Below are 12,972 nucleotides of genomic sequence, written 5' to 3'. Positions count from 1 at the left end.
CAATGTGATCTCTAAATTATATGCCTGTTCTTTAATTACATATAATAATGTTTAATTCTATCTATCTATCTATCTATCTATCTGTCTGTCTGTCTGTCTGTCTGTCTGTCTGTCTGTCTGTCTATCTATCTATCTATCTATCTGTCTGTCTGTCTGTCTGTCTGTCTGTCTGTCTGTCTTGTCTATCTATCTATCTATCTATCTATCTATCTATCTATCAGTCACAATATTTAATGGTCCAATCTGATGTGCTCACATTTCAGAGGCTGGAACCACATGTATCTATAGAGTTTTTCATTAATTAACTACTTTACTTTACTTGATTTAGTAAAGGCATACCAAATAAATAATTTTATGTTCAGTATGAGTATATGGATTTGAAGTAGGCTGATATCAAGTAAATCAGTTGGTATTGATATATAAAACGTCTGTGTATATACCAGACTGCAACAGGTGATTAAAATTTAGTTACTACTTAGGAGTGTAATGTGATATCTCAGTTTTTCCTGAGATTTCTAAAATCCTTTTTTAGTTATTTTCATTATTGGATATTGACTGTAAATTGATAAGGGGTTATTTAATCAAACAATCTAAGCATAAGGTTGCAACATAACAGAATGTGAACAAAAGGATTCTGAACTGTATAAGGAAGGACAAGTTTTAGAAATGCACATGTAATATAATGCACCATAATACTGAAGCGTAATTGAAATAGCAGATCCATGACAGTGGAAACAAACCTGATCTTCTTGTATCTTTCCATTGTGGTACTGCTATTTACCACCTGATTAAAACGTCCTCTGATTTAAATCACCATAACTCATGCCTGTCATACAGTGAAGAAAGGCATTGTAGCAGGTCACGGTTAACTGGGGAAGGGTGGGACTCCATGGTCTGTTTTGAGAGGGCAGCCTTTTGAAAGGTCATTTGCAAGCAACAAGACAACAAACGAGAGACTGATAGCCTCACACTTCACAAAACACATCTCAACTGAGTGATCTGCTCTCAGCCCATAGAAGAAAGGAATGCCAAAGAAGACTAATCCGTTTTCTGAGAAATGCAAGATTCAGCATTGATTTTCAGATGTACTCCGAAATTCTGCTTATTAGATTTTTACTATTTACTATACAAGGGGGTAAACATTGTGTGTTTATGTTCTATGGTTCTTGCTATGACGGTACAGTAACATCACAGATATACAAATAATCCATACAAATATAATGCAATTAAAATTACACTATTGTTTAGCTATTGCAACATGTTCTTATGTGTGTAGTGTGATCTTCAAATTGCTTTTAATTTTTGGCTTTTTATTTTTACTGATGTAAAGTACCTTGTAACTGGGTTTTTTCAGTGAAGCGCACCTTGTCAAATTCTCTGGCACAAATACGTCTGCAAAATACAGTCCAGTATGCCCATAGTCACCAAAGGTAAATATTAAGTCTTCTCAGCACATACCAACTCTAATGCTCTCTCACTTCTATACCCATCCTCCATTCAGCCCTACCTCCAACCCCCCTCCAGTATGTTTGTGCTCATAAGACATCAGACAAACACACCCATAGATCAGTAGAAATGCTAATCGGCCCATTAGAGCCAGTGTTCCCACATAATGTCGCCACTAACTGAAACATTACCACATCAATACGCCCAGGGTTGAACACGAACAGCAGAGTGGATGGTAACGTGCAGGCTAATCTAACTCATCTTTGTGAAAAGGATTGCAAATGTGGGTGGAAAGATCTCTGCATCAACACGTTCAACCCAGTGAACCCGATGGAGGCCTGCTGGGATTTGAAGCTACTGTCTTTGCACATAACTGCAGAAATGAAAACATGAAATAGTGTTTTGAAGCTTTAAATTAGAGGCTAAATGTTTCCTCAAACAGCCCCTTAATACTGTACTAAGGGGTACAGTATTGCTCACACTGCCTTAGAATACATTTGGATCATTTACAATAAGGCTAAGAATTTTTAGTGGTTTTTAAACTATTCATGCTCTTAGTTTAAGAGAGTGAATCTCATTTAAGCATAATTAATCTTGTCATTAAGGGATATAACAGACTCATGGTCAAGGGTTGGACACTAGAGCCTGTGCGCTGACAAAACAGTTAATGTTGACAATTTAATTTGATATTAAAAATGAAATCAAATTCAGTATAAACTGATGACAAGTATGTACTGTAGTAGAGACAAAACTAATACATCTGACACCAGTTCCTTGGATCAATGTTTAAAATGTGGCTCTCGTATAATATATGCCATTTGGCACAAAACCCGCCGGCATTGATCAATGCAGACTGAAATTATAGCAGAAACCTTGTGTGTGTGTGGATGTGAAGGAAAGACTGTGAGAACAGTCATATAACTGTAAGGAATTTATGGATTAAATACCATAAAAGGGTTCACTAATGAACTTGATTTTCCCCACGGCTCCTAAAACCAACACCACAACACCAGCAGTAACTATCAGAGCCTCAAATACCTCGTCAGGTGCTGTTAATGCTGTCTGACAATTGGATTGAATGTGGGATTTAGGGTTGTCACTAATTATTGTGATCTAATTTTCATCAATGGCAATACAACAAAGGTTGAATATATATTGATATAATGCTGAATTGTGCAAACACAGTGAAGAGGTAAAACAAATAATTGATCTTTCTCAGATTTGTAAAATGTGTTGTTGTTTATCAGGTATTGGTCATTCTGTGCTTATATAGAAGTTTTTAAATCGACAAACTTCACTCATGAGCAGATATCAGTGACATTTATCGTGATAATTGATATATTGATGTTGAAATGTTCACTGAACACTTTTGGCCGTATCATCCAGCCCAATGTGGGAATATGCACAATCTCAAAGTTTAATTAGTTTTTAGTTTTAATTATCGAACTAAATGTCTTAAAAACAATGCCATATGAATTAGATTTCTAACTATCTATCCTCGATTTCTCTTCCACACTGGGCCTCAAGATACAGTATATATCCAGTATTTCTTTATATATAGTTTAAGCTCACTTCAGTGATACAAATAAGAAGGTACTTTAGTATCTTTTAAAAAAACTTTTCTTCCTTTTTTGGTCCACAAACATGTAACAGCATTGGAAACCATCGTATGAACTTGGGTGACCAATCAAATGGCCTCACAGCCGCCCTGTGATTGGTTGAAATCAGACGCCCACCTCCCTACCTGTGCACGCCCACACTCCCCTCTATAAACACGCTGCAGGTGAGTGCGACATTTCCAACGTCTGATTGGTCTGAGTTTGCCCGGAAAGTCCCGCTGCTTCGTGTCGCTTGAATTGGACCAATTTTGGCAACAATCCTCGATCTTTTTTTTAAAAAAAACATTCAATTCGTGAGGATAAAATAAAGAACATGACCGACTGGAAGACGCAGATCGGCTACAAGTACAACCCGTCTTACCATGCCTATGCCTACGGCCTCGTGTACCAGCCCGGGCCCGAGCAGAACCACGGGAACCACGGGAACCACGGGAACCACATGAATCCCCTGAGCTGCTGGAGCGACTCCGGAGTCACCGACCTGAGCAACTACAACGCCGGGGTTCCGCAGGCCTACTACACCGCCACCTCCACCGCCAGAGCCCGGGAGGAGTCCCCGCCGGGCAGCCCGGAGCAGCAAGCCGCCAGCGGGCAACGACATTACCAGGGCCCCGGGGTCGTCCACCTCGGGGACGCCCAGGCGGGCCGCCTGCTCCTGGCCAGGCCGCACCGGGCTGCGTACGACGACGCGCGGGCGGAGGGAGTCGGGCGAGTCGGGAGCGACTCCACCAGTGACTCTGAGGCGCACACCTCACCAGGTATGTTACCAGGCTAGAGTCCTGCAAAGGCACGCATTTCTCCGCCAAGGCAAACTGAGCATAGACTGTTTCTTTAGTAGTAATATAGAAGATTGTGTATCTACCATGTCACAGTATTTGAAGACCAAAAGAAATCCCTCAAAGATGATTTTAAAGCAATCAAAATCACCAAGTGTGTTGGAACACTGTTTGTGTGCGAAACTAACTACAATGGCCCAATCAAACCGCACTGAATTGAAGTTCCAACAGCATAACTCATTGCCTCTCCATTATATCTTGCAAAAATCATGGGTCAATCTCCTTTATCAATATGATCCATACCAAATCCTTCAAAGTCACTAAAATCAGCTCTGTAGTTGTTGTAGTGGTGTTGTAGTGGTGTTGTAGTCCGGCTAACTGACAAACGACAATAAACATTACCTCTTCAACTTAACCTAAAAATCTCTTTTCTCCTCTTGCCCAGACTCATGGAGTTCAAGGAGTAGCAGCAGCAGGGAAGGAGGTCTGCCCCAGACAGACCCTGCTACTTGGGTAAAGAGGGATCTTGAAAGTGAGGAGCGCGACAGGAGCCCCATTTCCAGCAAGGACGTTTCCAGCTCTCTTGTGGAGGAGCCGGAGACCTTCACCGTCACAGGGAACGATGGCGCTGAGGACATCACCCCTCTACAAGTGCCCATAGCTGTCCCCAATAAGCCAAGCCCTCCTGCTGTAACCAAACCCAAAGGAAAGGTGCGGGCAGCCTTCTCAGAGAGTCAGATGAACACTCTTGTCCAGCGCTTCAGGGTTCAGAGGTACCTCACCCCGGCTGAAATGAAGAACCTGGCAGAAATGACCGGCCTGACTTACCAACAGGTGAGGTGTCCAAGAGTTCGCTGGGTCACAGATGCATTACAATTGAATGCATGTACCCGTCTGATCAGTTGGGACCATCTTCGTCTCCTTTTGTAGGTGAAGACTTGGTTTCAGAACCGGAGGGTGAAGCTGAAGAGGCACCAGAAAGACACCAGCTGGGTGTCTGAGCAATACACCCTCAACAAGGATGGTCCAGTTCACGGAACCATGTACAACAACATTCCCCCACACATCCCACCCGTAAGTAGTTCCCATTATTTGTCGTAGAACACTTGTTTTTATGCATACACTACACTTAAGAATAGGAATACTTGTATTAAATCAGAAGAAAAAGAAACTCAAATGTGTTTAATGTGATCTGCAAATTAATATATGCCTGTTTTTGGCGTACAATAATGCTATAATGGTTTTATCTTTCAGTATCGGGGAGAGGCCCAGTCCCAGCTCAAGGAGCATTACAACCAGCACATGATGAAGGCGACCCCACAGAACCTGGCCTTCTACCTGGCTGCTATGGGTGGCACCCCAGGGTCCGCTGGCTACCCCTCCTGGTCCGCCGCCTCTTCCCAGACAGCAATGCCAACCAGGCCCCAAGCAACCGGCTGGTCCATGCCGCCGGGCATCAACCATTACGAATACAACCACAATGCATTCAACGCATCCACGGCAAACAACACCGGACACAATACGAGCTTCGAAACCAAAGACGAGTCTGTCAACAGCTGAAACTTTTTGAAATACTCATGGTACAAAACAGCAGCCTTTAGTCCCACATGTACATTAGCCTTTCTCTGAATGTTGACAGCTGTGTTTGCATCCTGCTCTTCAAGTTTCGTGACTATTTGGCAAAGGACTGGGGTGGTTTTGACAGGCTGGGTGTACATATTCCTTGTTCGGATTCCTGATCAAATGTATTTTACTGTTTTTATGAGTTTTATTTTTATATGCAACTATTTAATGTATGTTGGTGTGTTCTTTGCGCTTGGTGCTACTAGATAGGTCCAGTTTGGATACTATTACAGATTTTTTTTTTTTAAATAATTTTTTTGAACTGTTTTGAACTGGGCAGGTTCTGATACAGATGTGCACACATTTTCAACACTTTTTTTTGGGTTCTATAAATATACATTCAATTCAGCAACTTGAAACATTTGTCTTCATTTCACTGATTGTTTCTGGTGAATAAACAATTGATGTGTTACTTTGCCGTTAGTGGCTAAATGCTAACATCTGTTGTCACATTGCAGAAAGGATTGTGGCCAAAAATGGAACTTGGTATGCTAAACATCATGCCATAAACAAGTCCAAATTGTGAACCTCAAGTGTAGAATTTACGTTACAAATGGCTAAAAGTAGAATCTGTAAAACCCTTATATCAAAATAAAAGGACACATTAAATAGTCGTGGGTTTAAATAATCAGCCCAGGGTTGTTTGCTGGCATTATTGTATTACAAAGCACTTTATTGAAAAGACAATATTTACAATAGAACCAAAAATCAGTCAACGGTGACCACAACGTACAGTGACAATATTGCTCCCATCACCAACGTACCGCAGCCGCTCTTAAATCTACAAGGCAACGTTCATGTTATCCACCGGAGGGCGATGTCGCGCTCAACAGCACCAGTGCAAAACTCTTATCATGTTTGAATAGACTGATGTGTGTGTGTGTGTGTGTTAGGGTAAACAACTAGTAAGAGTATGCAGTAAAATTAAGTCCTGCCAAGTACTTGTACCATGAAGTACATCAGCTCATGAATTTCAGTCAATAATTTCACAACCACCTCCTGATGATTTTCCCTTTATTTGTCCTTCCATCCCATAATATCTCCTATAGTTCAAATCAAGGGCTAAATGCCCCTGTTTCTGCTCCCATTAACCAAGCAAGTATTTTTCTGGGTGTAACAGAGAGCAAGAGAGGAGAATGAAGATTGTGTGTGCTATGAGGAAATGTTCATTCAGAGCCGTGTGTGAGCACATTTCATGTCTAGTCCATCTTGAGGCTATGGTAGATGTATCTAATAAATGCCAGTGAGGCCCAGAAGGAAACGCTGCCCAGCATCAGCGAGAAGACAAGTGCCGTGAGCAGAGAGTAGCCAAAGAACTCTGTGCTCTGAACTAGGCCACTCATAGACGACCGGTTGTGGTAGTAGAAGACGGAGTAGACGAAGATGAAGAGGCCGGTGGAGCCTGTGCTGAGCACGCTCCTCCACCACCATTGGTAGTCCTCGCCCGACAGCAGGAAGTAGGTGAGGGCAACAGAGATACAGGCGCCCACAGAGAGGAGGATGGCGTAGACACACAGCAGGATGCCATAGAGGGTGTAGTGCTCTCGGCCCCAAACGGTGGCGAAGATGTAGTACAGCTCCACTGAGATGGCACTGAGGGAAAATTGAAGGAGAAATAGTGTGATGAAAATTGATTTTAAACAGCTGTAGATGGGTGGATAGATCCTTAAATTGTTTAAAGTGCAGATTTGCCAGTCAAGATGACTTCAAAATGCACACATTTGTAGATGTTTGATTTAAGAACATTTTGGGCCTAGATGAAACATATTACAAAAGGTCCTTCGATTACATTACTACCTCCACCAGGGTTAGCTAAGCATCACTTAGTTCTACACATTGGACGCCAGCTCACCTGAACGGCAGGAAGCCGCCGATGGCCATGTGCACAGCTGTGTGTTTGTACCACGGCTGTGCGGGGATTTGTCGGGCGATGTTGCGAGTGCGGCAGGGTGCCTGGAAGTTGCCGGCTCGGTTCTTCCCCACGATGCCTCCGATGATTGTGAGGGGGAAGCCCACCAGCACCCAGGCACCCAGCAGGAGGAACACGGTGGAGGCCGGCAGAGCCTGAGTGGAGCCGCACCACCAGTGGATGGAGTTCACGATGCTCCACGTCAGGAAAAGAGGAGCTGTGGGGTTGAAGGATCAGGTGACTTAAGATCAGACATGGTTTTGATAACATCTGCTGATAAAAATGACGCATCATATCAGTGCTTTTTATAATTAAAATACAATTTAATAAATAAGTATTTTGTGTCAGAGGCCAAATATACAGCCTCAACCTAAACTCCTAAAAGAAAAATCACTAACTGAGTAGAGCAGCATTGTCACAAGCACCTAAACGTGTAGAAGTTCGACCCTGCTCTTTCAACCCAAGTTTGACGTGGAACAAACCCTTCACATCAGACTCACCAGAAAAGAGAGACGAGGTGAGGATGATGTTCCACACCCAGCGCTGGCCATTGATCTGCGTGTAGAAGCTACAGGAGACATAGCCCGACACACAGCTGGTCAGAGCGTACAGAACAATAGCTGCCGAGTTGATGGCGCCGTGGCGGTGTACGTTGAACATTCCCAACAGTGCCATGATGATGATCCCTGGAAAGATGAAGAGACATTAGGGTGGTATTTGCATCTGAGGTGTGTTCATATGTACAGTGTCACACTATGTAAGCCTTCCTTTATCAGGTTTGAGTAAAAAGACGGTTTCTACAGGTCACTAGTGCTCAGAAAACGAGTCTCCTCGATTTTCTAAAAGAACAATAGCAGTGCTGATACTGTTTTGGAATTTAACAGAGCAGTGTGTGTGTGCGTGCATGTGTGTGCGCGTGTGTGTACTCACCCGTGGCCAGGGTAAGGAACTGGGCCCCCACTCCCAGCACAGCACACAGCAGGCTTTTGTAAGGGGGAAACCTGAAGACGTCAGTGTGAATGATCTTCCAGCCGTTGTCTCCCTGGTCCAGATCATCACAGCCGCCCTCCTCCTCCACGTTGTATCTGCAGGCGAAGGGAAAAGTGACGTTATATAAACTGAATAAATGAAAGACGACAGGAAAATACTCCCTACAGTTCACCATATCAGTGGTTTGGCATTTAAAACCAATTATCTGCTTAAAACTCTAATTATTGCCGCTCACATCCACAGCATGCAGCCATATTTAGCTTTTGTTTATATTGCAGAATAATTTAAATGTGTGTAAAAAGGAAAGGTGGTTGAAGGAAAGACTAGAAATGATGTATGATTCACATCTTTATGTCCAAAAGATGATATGCAAACATTAAGACCTTTTAATTGCTACTTGGGAGTGAATTTAAACCATTTCTTTTTAAAGTAAAGATGAAAACTAGATCATATTATATTAATTACAGCTTAAGATTTTGTAATTTCTTTCTCTATTATTACAATTTTTTCCTCACATTTGCAAAATTGGGGGAAATAGTTCCACATATTGAAGATACTGTCTTTATTTTTCCCCCTTCATGTTGGTATGTAACCCACAGTATTTCTAGCTGGCCTTTTATCCAGTTCCATATAAAATGTATATCTTATATAAGCTGCTTTGCAAACTGACCTGGCAAAATCATTCTTGAGGACCCGCATGAGGATGATGATGACGAAGCCCAGCAGCAGCACCACCAGCACCAGCGAGTTGATGATGGACAGCCAGTGGATCTCCAGCGTTTTGGGGAAGAACGAGTAGTCCCGGAGGCGCTCGGCTCTGCGGGAATGAGGCAGAGGGGACTCGAACCAGTGCACGCTATAAGTGTGGGTGACAGTCAGGCTGCCTCCGCCCAAACCAACGCCACCGACTGCTGTGCCCGCCCCCTCCTCCAGGGGAACGGGTTTGACGTCTTTTACAGAGACGTTGGCGAAGATCACCGAGTCACTGTTGTACTCGATGTTGAAGTCGAGGTGAGTCCACAAACCCACCTGGAGGCAGAGAGACAGGTTCAGGATCAGAATGTCTCTCACGCGTTTCAGTCGGCTCCACATATCTCACAAACCATCAGTACTACAACAGGTTTACCTTGTGGCTGTGAGGCAGAAAGCCACTCTCTTCAATGTATCCCACAAAACCCCAGATTGGAATGTCATCCAGGACAAATTCAAAGTAGTACAGCTCCTCGATGGCCTCTCGAAGCTGGTCCACCTGACGCACACAAAATACACCGTGGATCACACATCATGCGTCATGATCAAGGATACAGAGAACAGACAGCGTTCCGATAACAACCTACACTCTATATCACTGAGGAAAAAAGGAATCCCAACCCACTCCATCCCCTGGATCCAGACCACAGACCCCAGCCGAGTATCACTGCAAAAGGTCCTTGAGGTTCATTGAGTGAGAGAACCAAGCCGCTATAACTGATCTGGTTAAGTTATACTGTACTCAAGGTTTCACAAATAACTTGATATGTAATCTGTTAAATCAGCTCTACAAGTATCAAGACTTCGAAAGATCTCAAGAAGGAGATATGGTCAATGAAATATTTTCTATTGTTTTTATTTCGTCCAACCTGATGCTAATATCTCTGATGTCCTTTGCTCGGTTGTTGGTTTTAATTATGGATGTGTCACTGTAATTATGGCTTTTTTTCCCTACATGGCATGGATAAAGAAAATGACCGGATTTGAAAAAGTGCATATTAAATGGTCCTTTTCTTACAACATCCACCATCCATGGACTGAATTATGACTCAACTCCTAGATGATTTAAATTGTTCATTAAAATATGAAGTAATTTGATTCTTATGAGAATTTTCTGAGGGTATTGTCACTTGACCCAAAATGTCTACTAATGCTGTCCCCGGCTTTTGTAAACTAAAACACACAAATACCTGTTTCTCTGAAAGAGTGAGTTGACAGAGAGTCTTTTTCTCCACGTTCTCTCTGAAGCGGAGGTGATATAATGACTCTGCCATTCTGTCACCATCCAACACTTCTCCCAGACTCAGGGACTTGTGGTGTACCTGAGGGAGAAACATTACAATGACATACAGAGTGTAGTACAAAGTGAAAACCGCATAGAATGCAGTCACACTACATCTCTGCGTTCTCCTTGTTGAAGTATTATATCATATAGTGGTGGATGATAAGTTATTACTGTTGTAATGTTGGGCTCCCGTGTGTAACAGTATAACACCCATGAGCCATGAATTAAATCTTGACAACAGCAAAACACAGAAAACAAGTTAACAGAAGCAAATGAAAGTAAATGAAAAATGATATGTTATTACCTTGTGTTTTTGATTATATTATTCAAAGTTAACATGGCAAAACTACAATTTGAGATGCGTTTGTGACAACCGTCCAGAACACCCTGTGAAACAGGGTTGAGACTGACCTTCTCTGGCCTGCAGACTGGCAGGGTGTAGTAGTGATAGGTCTCTTGGGGGTTATGATAAGGGCCCACTTTGTTGACATAGATAGTCACGTTGTCCCCCTGCTTGTAGCCCGCGATGCAGCTTGAGACCAAGCACAGGATCAAGATGCATTGCAGCCCCATCGTCTTCTTGCAGCCCCCCTGCAGGTGTCCGACTCCGCGCTGCATTACCCCTGCAGGAGAGATGAGACAGTTCGTCATTTAAAAATGTTTAGAAACTAATTTCCATGTAGTAAAGCACTGATGTGCAACAACGTTTACGTCAAGTCACAAAGAATTTTATGCAACGTGAGTTCGAAAAATTGAGAAAAACTATCATTGTGTAACCACCATGAATTATAATGCAGTTCATCAGTGGATGTTTTTTTGACAGGAATTAGATAAGCACTGCTACTCTATTATAAAAAGGAAATTTGATATATTGCCCAGAGATACCTTTGTAGGAGAATCCACAATCTATAGGTATGATAAGTGCTCAAATCAATTTTTAAAAAGTTTATCGACAATAAATTTGGTTACCTGAATATGGAATGTACACCCTAAAATGTATTTAACACTTAACATTGACAAGAGAATGATGATGCTACAGTAACGAATGATCCTTCAGTAAATATATAAAAATATAAAACGAGGAAGTAAAAAAGGCTGCATCATAGAAGCATGAACATCACACGTATCAAAGTGTGTATCCTGTAGTTGTGATGCAAGTCAAATCTAGTTGATCATATTCTCTATCCTGCACCGTGCTCCATATACTTCCATTTACCACATACAGTACAAGCCAGCCTGATGGTTATGTTACAATCATAACAAATGCATTTACTGGTGACACTAAAATCAGCAGGTTTCAGAATAAAACAACTTCACGCTGGCTTGGGTAAACTCTCTCTGGAGTTTAAGAGGAAGGCTCGAAAAGCTGATCACTCGTCAATTATCTCACTGTCATCGGTTATAACTCTCTTCTTTATCATCACGACTGGGCCTTCGGATTTTTCTTAGCACCAGGGAAGCCACCAAGACTCTCCCAGGAGAACAGCAGTGGCTGTGAAGTGGCTGAAGCTTGGAATCACCAGCTCTCTTCCTGGAGATGTTTGCTCAGCCAAACTCAGCACTGAAGGAACGACTGTATCAACATGGCCTCTGTCAAGCAGGCCTTTAGGGTAGAGTGGCTGTTAAATAAACTCCACAGAGGAGTGCATCCTAATGCTGCCTCACTGTGGGGATGGTATGAGCCAGGTGATGAGCAGTGTCCGGGGATGGCTGGAGCTTAGAGATCTCCTCATGCTCTAAAAAGCAACAACAAATGGAGTCATGCTTTTTTTAACCATTTCCACTAAAGTGTAGTGAAGGCAAAATCAGGCACTTCCTCAATTTACAGTAGCAAGGGAAAGAGCAAGTTTTTGAAGCTGCCACAGATTACAGTTTCACCGCTTCAGTAGAAAGACGCTGGACTTTGATGAAGAGCATCATGGATTTATATCTAACCAACTGATCAACAGCAGTGATATTGATATGCAATCTGTGGTTTTAATAAAAAAAGAGACATGTCAGCCCTCTTATTACTGCGGTGGAGGGGTTAGCCAAGACTTGCTCTACCGGTTTGTCAGCGGTGTCACGTCAGCTTCGATGCCACAGATCCGACTAAACGTGTCTGTCCGCTGGATTCCTCTCGACTCTAGGCCCCGACTCTCTCCCCCGGGCTCCGGTACACTGGAGCTCAATGTGCCGATTTACAGGTGAACATCCTGGAAAGCCTCGGTGCGGTGTCCTCCATCCATCCCGTGCATATCCGGGTACACCGAGTACTTTTACTGACACCCGAGCCTGAAGAAGGGGTTCGACTCCACGTCACCTCAGAAAATAAAAAATAACGACGGATGGTTGAAGTCTTCCGGAAGGGGCGGAGAAACAAGACACAAACACACCTCATACGTTACCGCTTGCTCTCACTCCGGTGACACGCCCCTCTCACGGGCTATTTGTAAAGGATCTCGTCAGTCTTCGTGATTTAACGACGCCAAAAAGGCGTCATTTTAACGATCCGAGCTGCGACTTGAACGACGATCATTTAGCTGTGTTGACCGGATATCCTTGAGCCTCGACCAGCCAATCAGAGGCATGCCT

General features: G+C 43.0%; 2 protein-coding genes across 5 annotated transcripts; one reads left to right on the top strand and one right to left on the bottom strand.

The window, feature by feature from the left end:
• The first annotated feature begins 3,234 nt into the window (after positions 1-3,234).
• nanog (nanog homeobox) lies at positions 3,235-6,151 on the top strand. The gene is made up of 4 exons (XM_035142279.2): positions 3,235-3,823; positions 4,287-4,675; positions 4,772-4,915; positions 5,096-6,151. The coding sequence occupies exons 1-4, from the start codon at positions 3,379-3,381 to the stop codon at positions 5,399-5,401; spliced, it is 1,284 nt and encodes a 427-aa protein (XP_034998170.1). The 5' UTR covers positions 3,235-3,378; the 3' UTR covers positions 5,402-6,151.
• tm9sf1 (transmembrane 9 superfamily member 1) lies at positions 6,120-12,942 on the bottom strand. Of its 4 annotated transcripts, none has more exons than XM_035142276.2 (10): positions 12,774-12,942; positions 12,445-12,700; positions 10,810-11,021; positions 10,304-10,435; positions 9,490-9,612; positions 9,034-9,392; positions 8,304-8,458; positions 7,874-8,059; positions 7,317-7,590; positions 6,120-7,057 (listed from the first exon to the last, which is right to left on the bottom strand). In XM_035142276.2, exons 3-10 carry the CDS (start codon positions 11,014-11,016, stop codon positions 6,664-6,666), a joined length of 1,830 nt encoding a protein of 609 aa, XP_034998167.1. In that variant the 5' UTR covers positions 11,017-11,021; positions 12,445-12,700; positions 12,774-12,942; the 3' UTR covers positions 6,120-6,663. The 4 variants fall into 4 exon arrangements, with proteins under 4 accessions (XP_034998167.1, XP_034998168.1, XP_034998166.1 ...); XM_035142277.2 differs by having other exon boundaries at positions 12,445-12,672; XM_035142275.2 differs by lacking the exon at positions 12,445-12,700.
• Between the last annotated feature and the right edge of the window lie 30 nt (positions 12,943-12,972).

This window comes from Hippoglossus stenolepis, chromosome 19 (genome assembly GCF_022539355.2).
Source record: "Hippoglossus stenolepis isolate QCI-W04-F060 chromosome 19, HSTE1.2, whole genome shotgun sequence".
Taxonomy (NCBI): Eukaryota; Metazoa; Chordata; class Actinopteri; order Pleuronectiformes; family Pleuronectidae; genus Hippoglossus; species Hippoglossus stenolepis.
Note: the sequence above shows the minus strand (reverse complement) of the source record. Positions and strands in the feature narration are given on the sequence as shown.

Excerpts from the sequence above, each read along its gene's own strand:
- nanog (XM_035142279.2), top strand. The coding sequence starts at position 3,379 with ATGACCGACTGGAAGACGCAGATCGGCTACAAGTACAACCCGTCTTAC. Across the intron at positions 3,824-4,286 it reads TGAGGCGCACACCTCACCAG|ACTCATGGAGTTCAAGGAGT; the intron begins GTATGTTACCAG and ends CCTCTTGCCCAG. Across the intron at positions 4,916-5,095 it reads TTCCCCCACACATCCCACCC|TATCGGGGAGAGGCCCAGTC; the intron begins GTAAGTAGTTCC and ends TTTATCTTTCAG.
- tm9sf1 (XM_035142276.2), bottom strand. The coding sequence starts at position 11,016 with ATGCAGCGCGGAGTCGGACACCTGCAGGGGGGCTGCAAGAAGACGATG. Across the intron at positions 9,393-9,489 it reads TTCTGCCTCACAGCCACAAG|GTGGGTTTGTGGACTCACCT; the intron begins GTAAACCTGTTG and ends CTCTGCCTCCAG. Across the intron at positions 7,058-7,316 it reads GGCGGCTTCCTGCCGTTCAG|TGCCATCTCAGTGGAGCTGT; the intron begins GTGAGCTGGCGT and ends ATTTTCCCTCAG.